This window comes from Pipra filicauda, unplaced genomic scaffold (assembly GCF_003945595.2).
Source record: "Pipra filicauda isolate LSUMZ 115617 unplaced genomic scaffold, ASM394559v2 scaffold16_size7369187_pilon, whole genome shotgun sequence".
Lineage (NCBI taxonomy): Eukaryota > Metazoa > Chordata > Aves > Passeriformes > Pipridae > Pipra > Pipra filicauda.
In genome coordinates this window covers 849,695-870,677 of record NW_024104207.1, presented here as the reverse complement: position 1 = coordinate 870,677, position 20,983 = coordinate 849,695, and the positions used below count along the sequence as shown (strand labels likewise).

Sequence of the window (20,983 nt, the reverse complement as noted above, 5' to 3'; positions counted from 1 at the left end):
AGACAAATTGCATTAGGAAACAGGATCAGAAAAGGATTTTCTCATGCAAAAACTCATTCAAAGTATGTCTCAACTTACACTGTACATGTTATTATAAACTAAGACTTTACCAACCTCTTTTGAGAAATCAAAAACAAAATTATATAGAGGTAAGCCTGTACTTTATGGCTGTGGTAAACTTTGCTAGTCTCTAACCACCCTGTTTCTTTCCCTTTAAACATCAGAGAGCAACGCAGGCAATACTTTTCTCCGCATATTAATAATGCAGCCCTGTCTACTTTTTTCATCTAATACAGGAACTCTCAAGGATTCTCAGCTATTCACCTTAGTAGGTCTGCACAGACACATTCTGGATTTAAGTAGAGCAAGGTTTGCTGGTCTCCCAGTGTCCAACTGGCTCCCAGGAGATTAGAACACAGAATTAATCCAGATGCTAGTCAGTGCACTGGGCTTATGTGCATGGGGTCAGCCCATGGGATTTGGGACTGGAGAGATTCTCCTAGATCAGCCTAGCAGAGACCTTGGGAACTGCAGTGTTTACTTGTTCTGACTTCAGAGAGCAGGGAAGTTACACTTTGCCACTTGGGACACAGATTCATACCAAAAGCATCTAGATGTATCTCACCATATTCACTCACCACCATGGAGTTGTTTCAGGCTGAAAAAACCAAACAACCTAAACTGATAAAACTGATTACATCCTTCCTGCAACCTAGACAATGCTGCCCTTTCTTGTGCTGGTTCCAATGCTTATCTGACCCTGCACCGAGTTGGTTTCAGTGTGCTCAGCTGGCAGAAAAGTATCCTGGTGGGGGGGAAAGAAAGAAAGAAAAGAAAAAAAGTAAAGACAAACAACTTCCTGCTGAGTTTGCAGACTGAACCAGCTCAGCACAGAAACAGATAAATATCAGAGCCGAGACAGGAGAGAGGGCAGCAGGTAGGCAGGACTGCAGCAGCCCCTGAAGTTACATCCATTTCACCTACACAAAACTGAAGCCTCAGTTTCCTCCCCTATTCTCGATTTATAAACAACAGTTTAATCATGTGAAAACTGAAATCCTTTTGTCAAACTTAGACATAAGGATATACGGGTTAAATACAGTGTCTGCAACATATGCAAGTTTAGATTAAATTGCTTTCTGCTGAAGTTAGAATTCCTTAAATAAAGTATTTTATAGCTACAGATTCTTCACCCATAAATAGAATTCTGCTGCTATGCAAAGCAATGTATTGGAAACAAACAAAAATATAAATAAATAAAAAAAAAACTAATTCTACTTCCACTACTGAAAAGCTAGGCTAAATTACACTATGAATCTAGAGGATAAGGAAATAATGGGCAGAAATCAGAAGGAATGAAATACTGCAAAGCGAAGGGAAAAAATGATGGCAGACCAGCAACTGCCAGTTAAGTTTTATTATTTTTTTCCTTTTTTTTGGGTCCCAACTTCATATTTGTTTCTCAAGACTTCCTCAAAGACCACATATTTTACCAAAAAACCAATATCCTTACTTTTTCCCATTTCAGTGAAAATGTGTTACTGAGTACTCAATAAAGATGTGAGCACTGGTGAAACCATAACTTATGTCTGAAGTAACAAAGTTACCACACTGCAGAGACCTTTTGTTTCATCTCACTGTTCTATTCACCTGCTAAACAGCCAGAGAACAAAATTCAAAATACATCCCCTGGGGTACAGCTCCACAATAAACCAAACCAAATAAACAAAAATAGTTGAAGGGAGAGATTCCACTTCCCCACCCCATTCCCTGTAAGCCAAGCAGTCTGCTCCCTCCTGTACCAACACGGACAACAGTCACAAAGCATTATACACAAACGTACATGTATCTCTTCCTTCTTTGGATACAACTATTTTTTTACATTCTTAGTGGCCTGTATCAGTTTACTGAGACAAGCAGTGCAGTCCATTCACAGCCAATGGTGGGAATGAGCAGCAAGGAAGAGGAAGCCTCTTCCACCGGCCTCAGGAAATGGTTAACCCAGCTCATCCCTATTGTGAAACCTCAGTCCCGAAAGGAATTCAGTTGCTGCCGACATCCTACTGCAGCACAATGATAAACCTGCACTCTCCCATACCAGCACGATTACACGTACTTGCTTCTAAGCATGAACTAGAAAAATAACAGTGTGACCTAAAATCCAGGTAAAGTGACTGAAAACTGAAGCTCAAAACAATTCCTTTCCTCCACTAAGCAGTTCATATTCCTGCTGGTCTTTTGAGTTATTACAGAATTTACACTTTGTCCTCCAGGTACCACTGCTGCTTTTGACACACGAATCTGCTTCTGAAGGATGGAGTCTATTATTGCACAATATAATTCTATTATTGTCTGTCATAAAAAAATTGCTTCCAGAACCTCAGAACATTGAGCACACTCCATGGATAAAACTGCCTAGTACATTCGAGATTACTACACGCTTCCCAGTTTAACAGATTCTATCTGCAGATTTCCAAACTACCAGAAAAATGTACTGACCTGAAGTGTTAAAATTAATATCTTAGACTATCTGTTTACTTAAAAATCTAACAATTACTTAAGAACCAGTGAGATACAGGATACAAGACTAACAGAAAAACTGTTTATAAATGTAGAAATACTTCAAAGTTATTTGAAATCACTTCATAGTATAATGTTTCAATTCGAGAAAAAAAAAAGTAACTCATTTTGCTGGGGTCTGACACAAGCCCAGGAACTGAACCTCCTATATCCCAGGCTAGCATGTTCATGTAAGAGGTGAAGTGTTTTGAGCTATCTTGTGCTAGTAATTAATTTATGATAATATTAAGCTTTTAATTTAGACAAACACGTAAGACTTGTAAATTCTAGCGGTGAGTCATGAGGGAAAGGGAGCAAGACACCTTCCTCCCATCACCCTAATCAGGCAATAATTTGTTTCCTTCTTCAAACCTCTACTCTCAACAATGATTTTTTATTTTTAAAGAGGCCTATAGCTTATAAAGACAAAAAAATTATCTAGAAGTCCCTGGACACTTATAAATGTGAGCTCTGATTTTAACACCAAGCATTAGACTACAAATTCTTTACAAAAAAGCACTGTCTTTATTTTATGTATGGACAACTGTTTGCATAATGGGGGCTGTTCCACAGCTATATGCCATCTAAATATAAATACACAAATAGGCTAGGTTTTTTAAAATAATATGTTTCATATCAAACTTGGATTTGTTAGATTAACATAAATCAATCTGGTGGAATGGAATTTTGTTGTCAAACAAATATTTATTTTCTCTGAAGTCTGCAATGGACAACAAACTCATCTCTGTTACCATATGAGAGCATATCTTTCCCTCAAAATTTTCTCATATGTTTCAGCTGAACCCACTCATATCTAATAAATATATTTAAATATTATATTATCAGAGTAGCATATGAATAGTACTTCTTGTTGACACGGTGAAGCTGATGAACTTATTTTTACCACAGAATAGGCCATATTCTGTCAACCTAAAAAAACAGTGACATGATCCAAAAAAACATGAAATGGCCTTTAAGCTTTGTTGCAATAAATAACTCCATTAATAATGGCTGATAAACTTGCAAATTATTCTCTACAGTCAGTTCAGATTTATTCAGCACACAAGGATGATACCGGTATTGCTGAGAACTACAGTTCTGAATTAATCACAATATACTTTATCTCCACATCACTGAGAATTCCTAATATTAATTTAAGTGCATTAAAGTGACACACCTTCCTTTAGACTTTTACAATGTATAATTATATCAGTAGCAACCTTCCTAAGAGAAGAGAACAGTATACACTGATTTAAGAATATTTGGGCAATGCCCACTTTAGACTTTTTGGGAAATGTTTTAGACTGAATACAGGACAAGTGTGTACTCATTTAAAAACAAACAAGCAACAAAAAATAAAAAAACCCCACACTCATCCAAACAACAAAAAAACACACCAAAAAAACTACTTTTCCTTAATTCACCTGGAAGAGAGCTTAATTCAAAAATTACTACTGCAGATGCCCAGCTTCAGTTTGTTTTATCAATCATGTTATTTGTATTCATAGGTCAGGAACTTATGCAGCAATTCTCTAGTCTAACATAAAATATGCATTGGTCATGGCCTTCTTTGGAGGAGAGCTGAAGTGTCCCACAAAATTAAGTAGACAAAAAAATAATAAAACCACTAAACACTCTCCAGACTTTTCACTCTCCCTTCTATGAAAATAACCATCACAACTACCTGATCCTACATGCACAGACATGTCCAAAAAGTCCTTGACTCTAAGCCTCACACAAAGTCCCATGAGGTTCCTCCTGGACGCATTCAAAAATGCAAATGATGGCTGCAACCTCACTGATACTCATTTCTCATTATTAAGGTAAAGGCAAAAGTAGAAAAGCTCTGCTAGAACATGAATACTAACTATTACTCCTAAAAGATTCAGTCCATCACAGTTTCTTACACAGCATCCACCATCACCACTCTTATCACTTTCCTGATGGTGAACAGACTCTACACAGTTGTATGCCTTTGGCATGATGTTACCCCACATGTGCTGTAAGAGAATAACACCCAAAATTTAGGCAAAAAATAGGAAGTATTACAGGCATCTCAACTGTAGCAGTTCCTTATTCCACTTTGTAAGTGGAATAAGTCATCTCTTTTTAAGTGGGAAAACAGTGCCCCTCATAAGTGACTTTTTCTTGTGTGCACACTAGTGTCCAAGGAATGCAGCTACTACTTGACAGAAGAGGTAATTTTGGAACCAGCATCCAAGAAGAAAATGCATTAATTGCATTCTTTAAGGGAAAGTTTCCAACACACTTTCAAATACAAAATCCACCACCAAAAAAACCCAAAAACCTCTACTGGGGCAAATGGAAAATAATGTACATAATTAGGCTCCTCCAATCAGGTTATAGATCATGTGGCTGAAAAAGGAGCTATATCCACAATATTTTTGCAAATAAATAGACCCGTGGTTGTTTTAACCCAAAAGATTTAATGCCTGAAAGGATACCACATAGTTCTAGGCTTGCACATTTTAGTCCAAGAATGCAATAAATACTAACATTTATTTTTCAGGGAAAAAGACATCACTATTTTCAAGGCATACCTATAGCAACTCTTTTAGTGTGTTCCTTAGCAGAGGTGATAGTCAGAGTACCATCACAAGCTCACATACACATAGCCCTTATGTCTTGAAGGCAATGACATGAATGCTGACGTGCCTTGTCAGCAAAGCAAAGAAAAAAACCAAACAGGTGAGGAAACTGCAGTCCAAATCATTATGTCTTCTTCAAGCCCAACTGTATTCAGGAGCAAGAATATAGGTCTTTTTGTATTTTTCAGAAACAGAGTAGTGTAAGAAACATGAAAAAGGATAATAAATAAAATCCTCATGTGAAAAGGATGCTGAAGAACAGAAAGGGAGGTATCCTGCTCACAAAAGAAACTGTAACTTCATGTGGGGGAAAAAAAAACCAAACACAACACACAAGAAAGTAGGAAAATAGATAACTCAGTTTCTGAGTGCTTCAGATATTACTTCTTAAAAATGGTTGTACAAAATGCAAAAAAAAAAATTACCAATCCAAAAATGGCCCCGAACAATTACCTCAAGTCTGATAAATGTCTTAAGAAACTACAAAAGTTTGTTAACACTTAATTTTAATTTGATGACAAAAAAAATGTAGTCATATTCACTTGTTACAACAGTTCAAGTCTAGCAGTATTAAAATCTTTCCTCTTGCTATTGCTCTTACTAATGGTATTAAAAAATCTGAAAACCAAAAATATCCACAAATAAACAAAACCTCAAGACGTTTAGGGAAGAAAAAAGCTTCTGTGAATATGAAGTCAAGGAATTTCATCACAGAACAAGTTAGATCACTAGCTTTTCCCTTCTCAGAATACAAAATCTAGAGTAAGAAAGCTGAAACATTTGGTCCAGTTCTATAGCCATATGTCCACATTATTCTGATATGTTGCTGAGTCCAGTAAATGGGGTTGGTTTTCTTCATCCTTGAAGTTCAGAAATAAAATTGCTGGGATGAAAAACTGGAAGACTAAAGGCACTGTCAGTGTCCATTTAAATACACATATTTATTTAAATACACATATTCCTGACTATACACAGTCCATAACAGCATTTCAAAGTTCTTTAGAAAAGGAACTTTTTATCATTTTAGGACTCAGACTCAGGAAGCTCTAATCTGCAGCATTACTACCACTGCAGTAAGGTAATTTGTTTTTATTAAAATTCATCCATCATTTAAAAATGCTTTGAAGTGTGTTTCAAAAACATAGTAAAAAGTCTGAATCTTCTAACACATTCCAATAAACACAAACAACTGCTACATTAAACAGGCAAGAAGGTAACAGGAGACACTGGCAGAAACTCTGAAATAGGTAAAAAGAAACTTTCTAAGAAGTCAATCACTGCACTACCTAAGTTATGATGTTTGCCAGAAACCCACACATGGGTTAGTAATGGCAAGCAAATACATTTGTTCTGACTTAGCATGTCATTGGCATGCTGGGTTTTCAGTAGGAATTCTATGAATGTAAAGCATAACCCAGGTTGCAATGGAAGATGAAGAAGCTGCCACCTTGTTTTTGTTTTTACAAGCTAACATCGGTATGTTTATAGCACAAGTCTGTAACTCCATGAACTTTGTTGCTGGTTTCTAGTGTGCCCAGTGCACTGAAATTCTCATCAGTATCAATGGAGTATTTTGGCACCCAGCAGCTGGAAGTTAAAGAGCACATTATGTTAAAAAGCTGGTCATAATACCTGCTTTTTAAACACAACCTGTACTCTTCAATCTGAAATTTTACACCTAGTTTGAGCTATTTATTTCCTCCTCTCAGTCACGAAACAAATTTAGAGCAATGAAATTTTGAAAAATATGTCTTTAGTGTTCTCATAGAGAAGCATTCTGCTGCAGTGATTCGGCTGCAAACACTGCAGAGGAACTGTAAATAAAAAGCTCATTTCTACTGGAATTAGAGAAAACATGGGAGATAATCCATACAAGGGACTATCTCATAAACCCACACTTGAGATCAAACAGAGTTTGAAAGAAATCAACAAAAGGAATGTGATTGTTTATTACTCCCGTCCCAAAGGATCCTGTCATAAAACGAACAGTCATCAGGAACAACTCTCCTCTGACCACTGCACCAGCCCACAGCGACAGGGGAGGGGAGCACGGGGCAGGAAACGGAGAGGGATTCTGTCACAGAAGACAATCAAGGTTGTTTGCGGGAAAATGAAAGGGTTTGTCTTCGGTAAATAAGCGGCGGCTTCACAAAAGCGGTGACAGGAACCGAGGAGGGAGCCAGGCTGACACGGAGCCCGCCTGATCCCCGGCCCCGGGGCCGGAGCCGCCTGCCCCGGGACGGCAGCGCCCTTCCCCGGGCGGCGAGGGACCGGGGTTTGGGAGGAAAACCCCGAACCAAACACACGCACGCCCCGCACATCCACTCACCCAAACACAGCGCGCCCACCCCACGCCTCACCGCGGGCCTCGGCGACCGAACCGACCCGGGGGCGAGCCCCGCTACCCCCGGGGCGCGGGAGGCGCCGCTCCGGCACAGCCCGGGGAGACGCGGCCCCCGACCTGTCACAGCTGACGGAGGGGTGGGAGCAGGTCGCGCCCCCCCAGAGCCACGGACGGCGCTGACCCGCGGCCCCACCCCCGGCGCGGAGCCCCAGGGCGATCCCGCAGCCCCGCCGCCCCCTGCCCGGGCCGGCCGGGGCTCCGCCGGGGGTGACGGCGGCGCCGCGCGCTCCATCCGCCGCCGGCAGCCCCGCAGGAAAAGGCGAGGCGTCCCAGCGCCCGGCAGCGCGGCGCCAGGCCGGGCAGCGGCGCCGTGAACCCGAACCCTTCTCCTCACTCACCGGCATCATCTCCACAGCCGTCCCCGCGCCGGGCGCGTCGGGCCCGCCGAGCCGTGCCGGGCCTCTCCCGCCGCCGCCTGTGTCCGCGGAGGACGCCGCGCTCGCCCTGGCGGCTGTGACAGGTGCCTCCCGCGCGCCTCGCTCCCCGCAGCGGGCGGAAGGAAGACGCGAAGGCGGCGACGGCGGCCGGGCTCCCAACCCCCTTCCTCCTCCTCCGGAGCGCGGCCGCCTCTCCCGCCTCCCTCCCCGGGCGCTTCCTGCTCCGCTCCGCCCGCGCCGCCCCGCCACGGGTTAACCCGCCGCCGCCACCGCCTCCTCGGCCGGGGCGGGGCCGCGCGGCCGCACGTGACCGCGGGGCCGCGCCGGGAATGCGGGGCCGGGACTCGCGCCCGCCTCCCGGACCTGCCGGGGCACCCCCGCTCCCCACAGCGCCGCGCTCAGCGCGGGGTCACCCCGCCGGTAGTTCCCGGGCTCGGCACCTCCTCCTCCTCCCGCCGGCGCTGTACCGCCCTGCCCCCGGGCCGGGCCCCGGCGGGCGCCGCCTCCTCTGGGCGGGCTGCCCGGGGCCGACTGCCCGCGGGCCCGGGCGGGGGATGAAGGGGTAGCGGCCGCGGGCGCTTTCTGCCCCCGGAATGCGGGGAATGCGGGGCGGCTCCGCCCGGCCCCGGGCGTGCGGGGGGAGCGGGGCGGTGACACGGGGCCGGGGCTCTCCCGTGCCCGGGAGCTCAGGTCTTTTCCCAACAGCTTGTCCCGGTCTACCGAAACACACCTTGGTGGCTCGGGTAACGTCATGGGCAGCGTCACCTCCCCTCTACCGTCCCTCCCATGCGAAACCCGCCTGATGTACAAAAACTCGGCTTAGCAGCGGGAGGGGAAGGTATTTTTGTCCTGATGTCAGACTCATGAGATCTGGTCTCGTGTTTGAAAGTAAGGTTTAGTTCCTTCATTTTCTAGTCTCTTACTCTGTAGAGCTACAACAGCAAGATGAAAGTTAACAGCTTGGAAGAAGCCAAGCTCAACCAGGAGTCAAAACATCACCATATGTTGGTACGGCAACACATGCAATGTAGACAAATTTCATATTGCTGTGAGCCTTAAACCCTAATTTACAGCATGTATGGACCTACCCAGTGCTCCAACTGTTTCTGTAAATGGCTGTTTTCCAGTCTTTGTTATTTTATTTGTAGAACACCATGACAGATCTCAGCAAGGAGTGAAAAAAATGATAACTTATCAAGTTCTTGAGGAGCTTAGATAATGTTTGTGTAAGTGTTTGAGGGTAAGTGATAATAGCATAATATCTCAAATATAAGCTTCTATGGTAAGTGTACCCTATTCATGTAAGATTCTGTAACAGATAATTGTGTAAATCATCTTAACATATACATGCTTAAGATTTCATTGTGTATCCTTGTCAGTGTATTTGCAGGCTGTGGTGTCAGCTTTGTGATAGGTCAAAGCCTCTGCTTCTTTTAATAAATTGGTCCTACAGGGAAAATCTGTTAGTATCACATGAAAATACTTTGCCAGTTTAACATTATTTTGCAAGTACTAAGTGGAGTGCAGCTCGTTGGCAATAACACCAGTATTATAGCCAGGTTCTTGTAGACTGTGATTCTACCTCACACGTGGAGCTTTGGAAATAGGCGAGACTATGGTACTTCAAGACCCCATAGAGAACTCCAAGATCTACTCAGAATAATAATATTAACCCTGACTTGAATGAAACAGGCTTTAATGTGCTTATAGTCATCTAGCTTAAAAAAAAAGGGGGGGGGGGCTTGTCTTCTATTCACTGCTATTATTTTGTTGACTAAATTTCAATATGAATTTGAAATTTACTTGTCCTCTTACTACTTGTAGTAATTCTAATTTTCGACTCAAAATTCTAAAATCCTAATTTTAACAGCAAGGGAATTGTGCACCTTTTGTCACAGTTATTCTTTAAAAATTAGTATTTCTCATCGACCAGGTTAATTTTCTTTGCCAACAATTCTTAAACAATGGTCTATAACTTCTTTGCAGGTATACTTGATAGCTGACTTTTCCCTGTTTTCTGTGAATAATAATAAAAACTAAAATACTGTAAATATTACCCCACTATTACTTTCCCACTGCAACAGCAGGAATGCCAACAAAATGAAAAGTGGGACAATATGATGTAGACAATTGCTGCTGGGAAGGCAGACACTCCTCCACGCAATTCCTCTGTTGGAATAATGGCCTCTAGTATAAAAGTTTGTCGACATTGTGTTGCTTTTGGCAGATGCAGGTTCAGCCAATGCAGCAACCAGACAGACTGGATACTGAGGGCTAAGAGGAAATGTCTCCAAAGGTAACGTACATACTTTGTATGCAAGTCTGCTTCAACTCCTATTTCTGCTTACCTTGAAAACAACACTTATCTCATCCCTTCCCATCTCCATTTTTCTATAGAAATTAGGAAAAAAATATTAACCAATATTTATAAAGTATAAGACGTAAACCTCTACCTGCAGTATGGTAAATTTAACATCTCCCACAGAAGAATCTTCTTTAGCAGTTAAGAAACAGAGAAGCCTTTACAAAATTTTTGATTCCAACTTAAAACTACAAATGTTTTGTTTACTGTGAGCAGGAAAATGGTCACTTGTAATAACGTAGAATTTTTTTTCCCCATTGCCATGCATTTCCATTCCAAATGACTGGTCCAACTTTGTAGAAGTTGTGGTGCTTGACCAAAGGGACCAATGATATCTACAAGTCAGTTGCTTGTCTTAGATAACTGAGGTTGCATAAAAGCAGTCAGGATTTGGGGAATGCCTAAGAAGATAAGGGAAGAGAATTTGGTTATGGAAGCAGATAAAGCCAGAGATACTGAACCCAAATTATTTGCTTCCAAATCCGTTTCCTTTGTGAAAGGTGTTCTAACTTTGTTGGCCTTTTTCTAAAGGAAAGGGTTTGTGTTTATTTGTTGGTGTAAGTATTGAAACATTATACCTTTTACGCTCCTCTTGGCTCCTAAAAAAAACAGTGATTCTATTTAACTTTACAAATTGAAACCACTGTAGCTTAACAGACTTTTTATTCAACTTACAGGATAAAAAAAAAAAAAGAATTATTGCTTATCAGTTATGGTATGGTTAGCTTTTTAGATTTGTGCTGAGGTTGTGTTTAGCTAGAAATTGCAATTTGATTGAAATGTATGAATTGTCATTTATAATGGCCAGTCTTCGCGAGCGAAGATTTTGGGAAAGGTCATTAACCCTTCCAGCCTGCGCAGTGGATTTTTTAGGTGAGACACAGCGTGCGCTGTTAAAACACTTGAAATTTATGGGTACACAGAGAAAAATTACCAAAACATGGTGTGTATTTAACCTAGATTTATTGAAAAAAGGGATATTAACTGCAGTTAAGAAATTGTCAAACCTCTTATTTGATCATGCACAACATTATTCATAGGACAAGTAGAGATTCTGAAAGATACAGCTGTGAGGCTAATGAAATTTTCAAAAGCACTCCTGATGAAATTCCAAATCCTACTTGTGTTTTCTAAGTATCTTCTAGTGAGATTTTCAAATGTAGATGTTTTTAAAGTTTTTAAAACTACCATGTCTGAATCTCTCCTACTTCTTTTTCATGCACAGACAAAAGGAGGAAAATGAACTTTCCTACCTTCTGAGACTCAGGTGTTCTCCAGTTTTGCATTCACTTGTTAAGATGCTTTTCTAGACCATAGGAAAATGTTTTCACGCTTTGGAAGTGTCACAGGAAAATAAGTATTTATTTTGAATTAATTTAACACTTTTTCTTTTCATGTGGTATTATTTTAAATAACAGATACTGCTATTTATAGCCAGGAACAGTGTCAAGAGGTCAGACATTTAGGGTGGGATCCATCTTATCAATCTTTAGTAATCTAGAAGTGAGGTGTGTAGTCTCAATCAGTCATCTGGGCTCCTTCTACAGATAATTTGGGATGGGGAGGGGAGAGAGGCAGTTCTGCTGAGATACTCATCTCGCTATCTAAATCTCCTGGTCTTTGAAGGTGCCTATCTCTGTGTTGATTTAAGATGGAGCCTGGATGACTAGCTCTGGTTAGAGAGCAGAATTTTTGGCTACAGTTAGGATGGGTTCCCTCACAACCAGCAGAATAAAATCTCTAAAAAGTGAGTATGGGTGGGAGTGTCAGGGCTTTTTGTGTATGTGTATTAAAAGAAAATCATGTCTTTTCTCTAAATAGATGAGTGAATTACTTTATTTCAGAATACAACTGTCTCCTTTCAAAACTTGCATTTGCTGTAAGGCAGGAGGAACTGCCCTGAGTAGGTAAGCAATTTTAGAACCTGAATCACAGAAGTACTTCTAACTTGCCAGGCAGTTAACATGGTGGCTGTGTTGCAGTGGTGTGTGACAGATGATACAAAACAAAAAGACTTAATGTTTTAAGGGGAGTTTCACAGCAGGACCTTAAACTCTTTAGTGAAATACTTTGTAAAGTAAGTGTGTATATTTAAAGGCAAGGTATTTTAATTTGTTACTGTGGCCTTAACTAGCCTTTCATTCCAGAATCAAGCTTTCTAAGGCTGCAGCAATAAGGAGTTCATACTGAACAATAGTCATATGCTGCCATGTTTGAATTCATATACAGCCAATGCATTTCAAACCCCACCAAACCTGCTCAGAGATAAATAAACTACAAATAATAACCTAAAGGAAACACTTTGATGTCTGTTTGGTATACAGTATTTGAGACACGTGAATGGGGAAAGATACTTTTTCATCACTGCCTTGTAATATTCTAAAGTAATGTATGGTGGACTAGGTGACTCATGTTCTGAAGTTTCCATAGCCCAACACTCAGTGCATCATCCTGAAAAGGAGGGTGACAATTAAAGCAGGAGTGAAGCATTATGTGTGTGTAGCATAGCTGTGTGCCCTTCCCGGGGATTTGGGTGTCTGGTACGTCATGTGTTTCAGCCCTGCCTTTGGTGGATTAGAGAGATAATTTCTTTAAACAATAACATAAATTGTATTCCTAATCCCATACACATGATACAAAAGAGTGTACTTAGTGGAAAATGCTGTGGCCTCATTGGGAATGTGTTGCTATCCAGTCTTATAAAATTCCTACACCAACAGGTATTGTTTGATGTAGCTACAGAAGATAGAGTCTTATAAGACAGATGACATGCCATCATTTTTATACATGGAAAATCTAGTTCTGCTCCCCTGTAATTTATAACAATGAAGCCATTAACTATATTCAAAGAGGTGGAGAAAACAAAAACTTAAATGTCCTGGGAGAGGTTCTCTCTGCTTGTACCTTAAAGCTTATAACAATTTGGGGTCTCAAGATGTTTCTTTACAAAAATTTTTTTTCTTAAATTTTCAATATGCCTATGATGAGTGAAAGTATCTGAGACAAGCTAGATGATGGGTCTTTAGTTGAAACATTAATTACCAAGGGGATAGAGTAACAAGTCAGTCCTTCACTCTTTACTCCTTTTATTTATATGCTATTGTGAGTGTACCACTTGGCCAACGTTTGAGGGGAGAAAGGATGGGTCATGTTTTGAGTCCAGCTACTTCATTTCTTACTGTAAGTCTAAAATTGTTCTCAGGTATCTCAGTCATGATTTAGTGAGTCAAGTACTCAAGAGTTTTTAACGATTCCTGTATGAAGTGATTTCAAGTATTTTCTCTTTCAGGGATATACTGAAAGGTATTTCTTAGCAATTACCGACAAACTGATGTGAAAAGGAGGCTTAGTGAGGAAAACATGCCTCTGAGCAGAATGCTCACATATAGTAGGAGAAAAAATTATAAACCAAATTAAATGTGTATTAAAAAAATACCTGTTTATACTTAGTATTTGAACAACTACATTATTATGACTACTCTGCTGAAAATAACATTCTTTACCTTATTTTTGTGTGTGAACTCATCACAGATTTTACAGATCAGAATACATAAGGTAAGTTTCCTCAAAAGATAAAATACAGTATTGAATCTGTTTAAATAAAACACCATTGCAATTGTGAAACAGGATATGGTTCTGATTTAAGATACACCTCTATGGACAACATTTCTGTACTGTCTCTCTCTCACATGTATATATAACTTTTTGGGCTTTTTGATTCCCAAAAATTGTCAGAGCATGTCTGTCTTCTCTACAGGTCTATGCAATTTATCGTGCATCTGAGTTTTTCTGCCATAGACACATTTTTAATAGTGCATTTTGAGAGAACAGCATCAACACACTGCTAATCTGGCCAGCAGATGCAATCTAAGACATTTGCAATGATTTTTTTTCCATGTTACAAAAATAAAAATGCTGGGTTTGTGCCTTACTGATGCTTAAGGTTCATCTTTTCTAACTGTTTGTATAAATATTCCTTTTCCAGGTAAAGCAACAGTGTTCTAGTCCTGGGAACAGTGACAGGACCCAAGGGAACGGCCTCAAGTTGTGTCAGGGGAGGGTTGGGTTGGATATTAGAAAAAGGTTCTTCAGCCAGAGGGTGGTTGGGCACTGGAACAGGCTCCCCAGGGCAGTGGTCACAGCACCAAGCCTGACAGAGTTCAAGAAGCGTTTGGATGATACTCTCAGGCACATGGTGTGACTCTTGGGGATGGTCCTGTGCAGGGCCAGGAATTGGACTCGATGATCCTTAGGGGTCCTTTCCAACTTAGCATATGCTATTATTCTGTAATAAGACAAGTTGATTTTGTCTCCAAGTGCCCTTGGTTTGTAATCTTCCAGAAATACATTTCTGAATAATTTTTATTTTTACTAGTGTGGTCCTACAACAAGGTTTACTACAATTACTACAATTCTTAGCTGCATAAATAGAAGAATGTCAACAGTAAAGGCAGATGAATTGTGTAGGGCATTGATGGAACCTTATTAAAAATGATTCTGTGAAAAGCTCTAGAAATAGTGACAGTAGAAGATGTATCACTGGTATGTGTTTAGAATCTATTTTAGGTTGATTTATTCAAAGAATTTATCATAATACGAAGCTGAACTTCAGAAGATTTAAAAGGCTGGAAAGGAGTGTGTTCATCACGGAGGAGTACACCCAATAATAACCTACTTACTGGGGGATGGTTAGATGCTACTTTAAAGGTTTGTCTACTGCTTATGACTCAAATTCAAAACCAGTATTTCTATTCTATAAATGAACAAGCTACAGCACAAGGTAAAGTAACTTGAATCTTTTCTCTGTTTCTTCCATTTGCTATGGGAAAGTTCTAAATATTTTTTTCTTGCCTTCTATTTCTGTCCTTCTAGACAGGCCTGAGTAGGTGTTTAACTTACTAGCCTTAATTTAAAAAGAGGTGTGATAGTTAGAATTAATAAGAATACATAATTTGAAAGCAAGGTAAAAGTATTTTTCGCAAGATTCCTTTTCTAGTTGCATTACTCCAAAATAATTAACTAAATCAAAGTATGCTGAAAAGTATTTATGTCTAGGTGTTTATTTACACCTAGACACCTATTTAAGAGTCAGATCCTTTGTTAAAATTCATATGACTGAAATTCTTAGCTTACTAAAAGGAATGCGGAATTTAAATTTTAGCTAATTATTTTAAAGAAGTGTCTTGAGATCCTAACCAGAACCAAAAGAATTTTCCTTTCAAACTGTATGTGATATGTTATGTGGAATACAACATCAGGATTATAAGGAGAGAATTGTAATGTCAGGTATAAGAGAATTTAAACGAGGCTACTTCTCTGTGCAAGTGAGCTAAATTAAAAGGTATACCTGAAGCATCAAAAGTAGAGTCTATAATAGTACTGGAAAAAAGTATAGCTTGAGACTGATACATTTGTATCTCCTCAAGATAAATAATGGAGTTAATTATAGAAGTGGAAATGCTTTCGGTTAGACCCCCCACCAGAAGGGTATCCCTCCCTGTATTCTTGGTCCCCTATCAAATGCCTGTTCACATTCTAGTCCATTTTATTAATTTCTCCTTTTTTCTCCCATAATACTCTGCTTGTGTTCAGTTTATTGCTGCCATTTTACTTGTTTACACAGCATTCCATATGAAATATATCACAACAGTTTCTATGTTGTACCTCAAAAATTCCCCCTTAATTGCAGCAATTCTTAATATTATCAAAAGCATGCTAAACACAACAGGTTAAAACAAGAAATGAAGACTACAACTGATACTGCAGAAAAAGTCTGTGTAGGCAGCAGTCACCACAGATGGGATTCATTCAGTATACTGCTCTTAGTTCTACCACCCACGTAAATCCCCATTATCATTTCCTAGCAAACGCACTTCATTAGCTCTGAAGAAAGCTCTATTGTCTGTCCCAGCAGATCACTGAAGGTACTGTTATGATATGGATATAAAATAGTTAAAGGTCATGTCAATTAAAAAATATTGCTTTAGGATTCTGAAGGTCGTAATAATAAAACATATTTTCATTTTATAATAACCAATAAAAACAATAATATAATTTGATTTGATGAACCACTACCAAATTTGTATTAAGCACTAGGATATCATCATACAATGGTTTTCCCTGTTCCCTACTTGTTTGTTCATTTGTCCATATAATTAAGTGATAGTATAAACTCAAGAAAGCCATGTGCTGTCCCAGAGGAAGGAAGCAAGGCTTTGCCTTTGCTGAAGCACAAGCTGACATTCCTGATTTGTATACAGGGTGGGGTTCTGCATTCTTTTTATTCCTCTGACTTTGACAGTGATGACAGTTCTGACTGGAGAGACAGTACTTTGATCATGTGCGTAGCTGCCTGCAAGGAGGAAACTTGCCTTACGTTATTGCAAGGGACACAATGACTTAGGGAAGTTGGGTGAGTGAATGGGAAGCTAGGAATTCTGATTCTTCTGCCCCTTTTCTGAAGGAAAAAAAGAAAAGCTGTTGTGCTATAATGCAAGTTATAAAGCAGCTTTAATTTAAACAAGATCACATGGGTCCAAATTAAAATGGAAAAAGTCCCAACAAGTGCTTGTTTTGCTATTTGAGAGGGGAAGAGACCCATAAAATTATGAAAAATTGCCTGATCTGATTCACAAGTAGTTGTATCAGCACAACTATAAGGAGCAAGGCGCTACAGCGTAAGGGTGGAAATGCCACAAGCTGGTGTAGCTGCCAGAGAATTTGTACTGCTAAACCACAACGAAAGACACATAGTACCCTTAGCAGAATTTAATTTAAACTCCCAAATTATCCATTCTTGTGGTGGTCAGTTCACTTTGAGTTAGGAGAGAGTAACTGTTTCCAAGCACTTTGTCTGCAGCAGTGCAGTAGACTACAAGACTGTCCTGTTTATGAGTTTTTCATAAATTAACAAATCAGAGTCATGTGGCTTTATATTCTTAAAAAGAATATTAGCTGCTAAATGTTAGTTGCTAAAGGTCATGGAATTATAGTTCGCAGAGCTTGCTGTTCAAGCACTATCTTGTCACTTCTTGTTCCTCCATTTAAGAAATTGTTAACTAACATATTTAATGCCTCAGGGAATCTCCATCTTACTATTCTTTCCTTCCTAGTGGCTTTACAGATTTCCGTGAATGGAACAATAGAGATTTCACACCTTGACTTCCTCGGTTTCATTTCAGCCAGCTGGTGGTGATGTCACACACAGTCACCTGTGTCTAATGAGCAACTGATAGTTTTCCTTCCTTGGGGACTGAAAGTACAATACACTTGTAGATACCAGCTCTGTATCGGGCTGTATTTGTAGTACAGTGGTTTGCTGTCATGATTCAGATAAACAGGAGACTAGTTCAGCTGTTTTAGTTACTTTGGATCATTTCCTGCAGCTTTACTCATCCTCCAAATTAACATAAACACACATTTGGGTTTTTTCCAAGTTAGCCATTAAAGAGGTTAAGTAGGTTGGGCCCTGTGACTAATGGTTCCTTGGCTCTGACTGTATTTTGCTGCTCCTCTAGAGTATTCCATAATATTTGATTAGCATGCAGAAGATATTCTGAGATTCCTAATTGTAGGAAAACCCAAATGTCCAAGAAATCCCAGAGCCATAAATCCAATGAGAAATCCCAGCCATAAATAAGATCCACCATGGAGGAGTACAGAAGTACTTGTACTGTAAAAAGACCACATCTTGCACTAGCATTGTCATTATTAATACAGCTTCCACTGCTGAGCTGTCATGTTCTGTACTAAGAAACCCAAACTACCAGTGCCACAGCAAAACTTAGCCACGATGGTGCTGCAGTAATTGGATAAGACTCTTTGACCCCTATGATGTTTGTTGTTCCACTAACATGGCAAAGGTAGTAAACAGTCAGGTTTTGTCACTGCTGATGCCTTGTCACAGGCAGCAAACAAAAACTGCAGTTGCTGAACTATTTTACTACACAAAGTTTAAATGTAATCCTCTGTTTTAGAAATGTCAGCAATATAGAGGCAGCAGCTAAATGGAAACAACATCATCCGCCAATGAGCACTTGGCATATCCTCCACCAGAGTTTAGCTGTGAATCATGATGAATATTCCCTCCTTGGATTGGAGTCCTGATTTTACATAGTCATTTGCATAGAAAATTGGTTTGTTCAGGAGCTGAGTATTGTCAGTATAGACACTTACCTGGAAGAAGAAAACCTTTTTGTTTTAAAGTTAGCTTTAGAAATCACTCTAGCTAAATTAGGGGAAAAAAAAAAGGTACATATTCTAAAATGGGAGTATTCAAGGGTGGGTACTCCCTGCAGTGCTTCTCTACCCAGGGCTACGCTGCAGGTGCTAGTGCTGCAATCGAAATTAATTGCTCCTTCCACACTGTAAATATGAAGTGGCCCTGACAATGCCTTAGCTATCTTTCCTCTACTGTCTTTTACACTACCTGCTCTTCTTCAGCATAGAGGAGCAGGAAGTATATAGATAGTACTACAGGTGTTACGCATTATGGGTGTGTTGATTTCTGCTTTTGAGTCAGGCCACTGACTGAATTTCCTCCTTCTGTATGATACTCAAGTAAATAACCCAAAACATCTATTGAAACATAAAGAGCAGTCTTACTTTGCCTGTCTCCTGCAGATATTTCAGAATCACAGAGGAGGGAATATTCTGTAGCTCATAGAAATTTCTGACAGAGAAGTACCAACAGAAGATCCAGTTGCAGATGGCATTGTTTCAGTAGAAACTGTTGTTTTTATAACCCAGACACTGCTGCCCATACGTAGTTTCTTTCCCTACTAGAAAATCAAGCAAATCAGACAGTTAACACTTGAAGCAGGTTAAGTTCACCTAAAAGTGCAGTTAACTGTGCTCCGAAGGCAGGTTATCAGAAGCTCCTCTTGCCTCTCAGCTAACACCCAGGAGATCAGACAGCATGTTGTGCCTCACTGCCAATGGTCTGGGTTCTACCTAAGGTGAAGCAAATCCTGCAGTGATTAATGTTTTTTCCCCTGGTCTGTTTTCCTCAGCTCTGTAATTGAAAATTGCTAAAGCAGCTCATTTGAAGTATGTGTGGTATCTTAGGAACTATAACTTTGTGATCATAAATTTGCATTACAAATGCACATATTGCTCCTTACCTGGCATAAATTTTCAATCTCCTGCTTATTAAGTACACCACAACTCACCCACCCTGTAATTACCACTGGCCTAGTGGTAATTATCTGTTCATTTGGAGCCCAATTTTCTTCTAGTTTTCATTCTCTGTTCCCTTCTTCTGGATGCTTTTGCATTTTTATGTAAAAAAACCCAAATAGTGAATTCTTCCTACTTCTCATTCATTCTTCTGTGGTGAGGAAACACAGAAAAACCCACATAGAAATGATTAAAGAATCAGCTAAAATATATCAAGGGAAGACACAACAAGAACACTGTGGAAGGTGGAAGAAATGTCAAGAATGCATCAAAGACAGATGTCACCTTTACAAATTCAGTAATGCTATACCTGCCTTCTGTAAAACAAGCTTTCAGAGAAATAAGACTGGTAGTTTTACTCTACTCAGTAGGTACAGCTATTAAGCTTAAGCATAAGGATAAATTTTGAAGAAATTAAAGGCAACACAATGTTTGGAATGTTTACCATCAGCAGGTAGGGTTATCAAGTTCCTGAGTATTCAAAAGTTATGGCCAGATACTGCAATAAGAGATTGAAAAACAAAACTTTACTCAAGCTGAAAGATTTAAGATGTTTCAGTGAAGTAGTTAAAAAGATGTACGTAAGCATTAAGTCATTAAAATGACTTAAGCCTCCTAATCTTCTCAAAAGCAGATTAGGCTAAATTTAAACAAAACATGACATGAAGTCCAATTTTGGTTTACACCCTATGTATCTGTGGTATAGAATTCAGTATGTATAGTTCTGAACTCTGATTTTTGTAAGACAGCATAGGTCCCTAGCGTCTCCAAAATATACTTGCTATGAAGTTACTTCTAAAAGTTATCTGCAAAAACCACTTATGACCCATCCCAGTAACACTCTGACTTCTAAATTTTCAGGAAAAAGGAAAACTCTTTGAAGTCAGTTAAATATTTATTTATGCTCATATTAACTGCTGCCCAGTGTGTGATGTCATTATTCCCTTTAAACTCTGAGATTTTCACAAGCTCAAATAGCAGATAAAAGCCCACCAGGTATCGATTTTCTTATACAATACAGGTCCTTTGCAAAATCTGTGACTAAAGGAAGAGCCTTTCAGAGTAATTCCTTAGCTCTACTGATAGATAGTTGTCAATAATGTACTTTTAAATAACATCTGTAAGCGTTTTGCATGGTGTTTTCTTAATAATACAGCTTTTGATTTTAAATCCTTTAGAACTAAAAATTCTTAAAAAAAAAAAAGTAAGGCTTTAAAAATTTTTTGTACCCTTGATTATTGCACCACAAGTTGACAAACAGCTGAGATTTAAGTACTCACACTTGGCATCCTATTACATTACATTTTTAAACTAAATAGCCAAAAAAGCTTTCATTAGGGGAAAAAATAAAAAAAAGGAAGATAACTCTATTAAGTACTTGTAAAAATTTGGTCTTTTTCAAAATACCATTGAAAAAGTTTAACGTGGAACTTGGAAGAACTGTAGAAAACAAAAAACGCTTATTCTAAAAATTAGGTTAACAATACACTCAGCA

General features: G+C 39.6%; 1 protein-coding gene across 4 annotated transcripts in view; it reads right to left on the bottom strand.

Moving 5' to 3' along the window:
- The window catches only part of PPP1R13B (protein phosphatase 1 regulatory subunit 13B), a 69,518-nt gene extending 61,350 nt beyond the window's left edge, over window positions 1-8,168 (bottom strand). For 2 of the 4 annotated variants that reach the window (XM_039379486.1, XM_039379488.1), the window contains exon 1: window positions 7,911-8,168. In XM_039379486.1, coding sequence (XP_039235420.1) covers window positions 7,911-7,919 — 9 coding nt within the window. In that variant the 5' untranslated portion in view covers window positions 7,920-8,168. The remainder of the gene's footprint in view (window positions 1-7,910) is intronic. The other 2 variants (XM_027732870.2, XM_039379487.1) reach the window with 2 other exon arrangements.
- Between the last annotated feature and the right edge of the window lie 12,815 nt (window positions 8,169-20,983).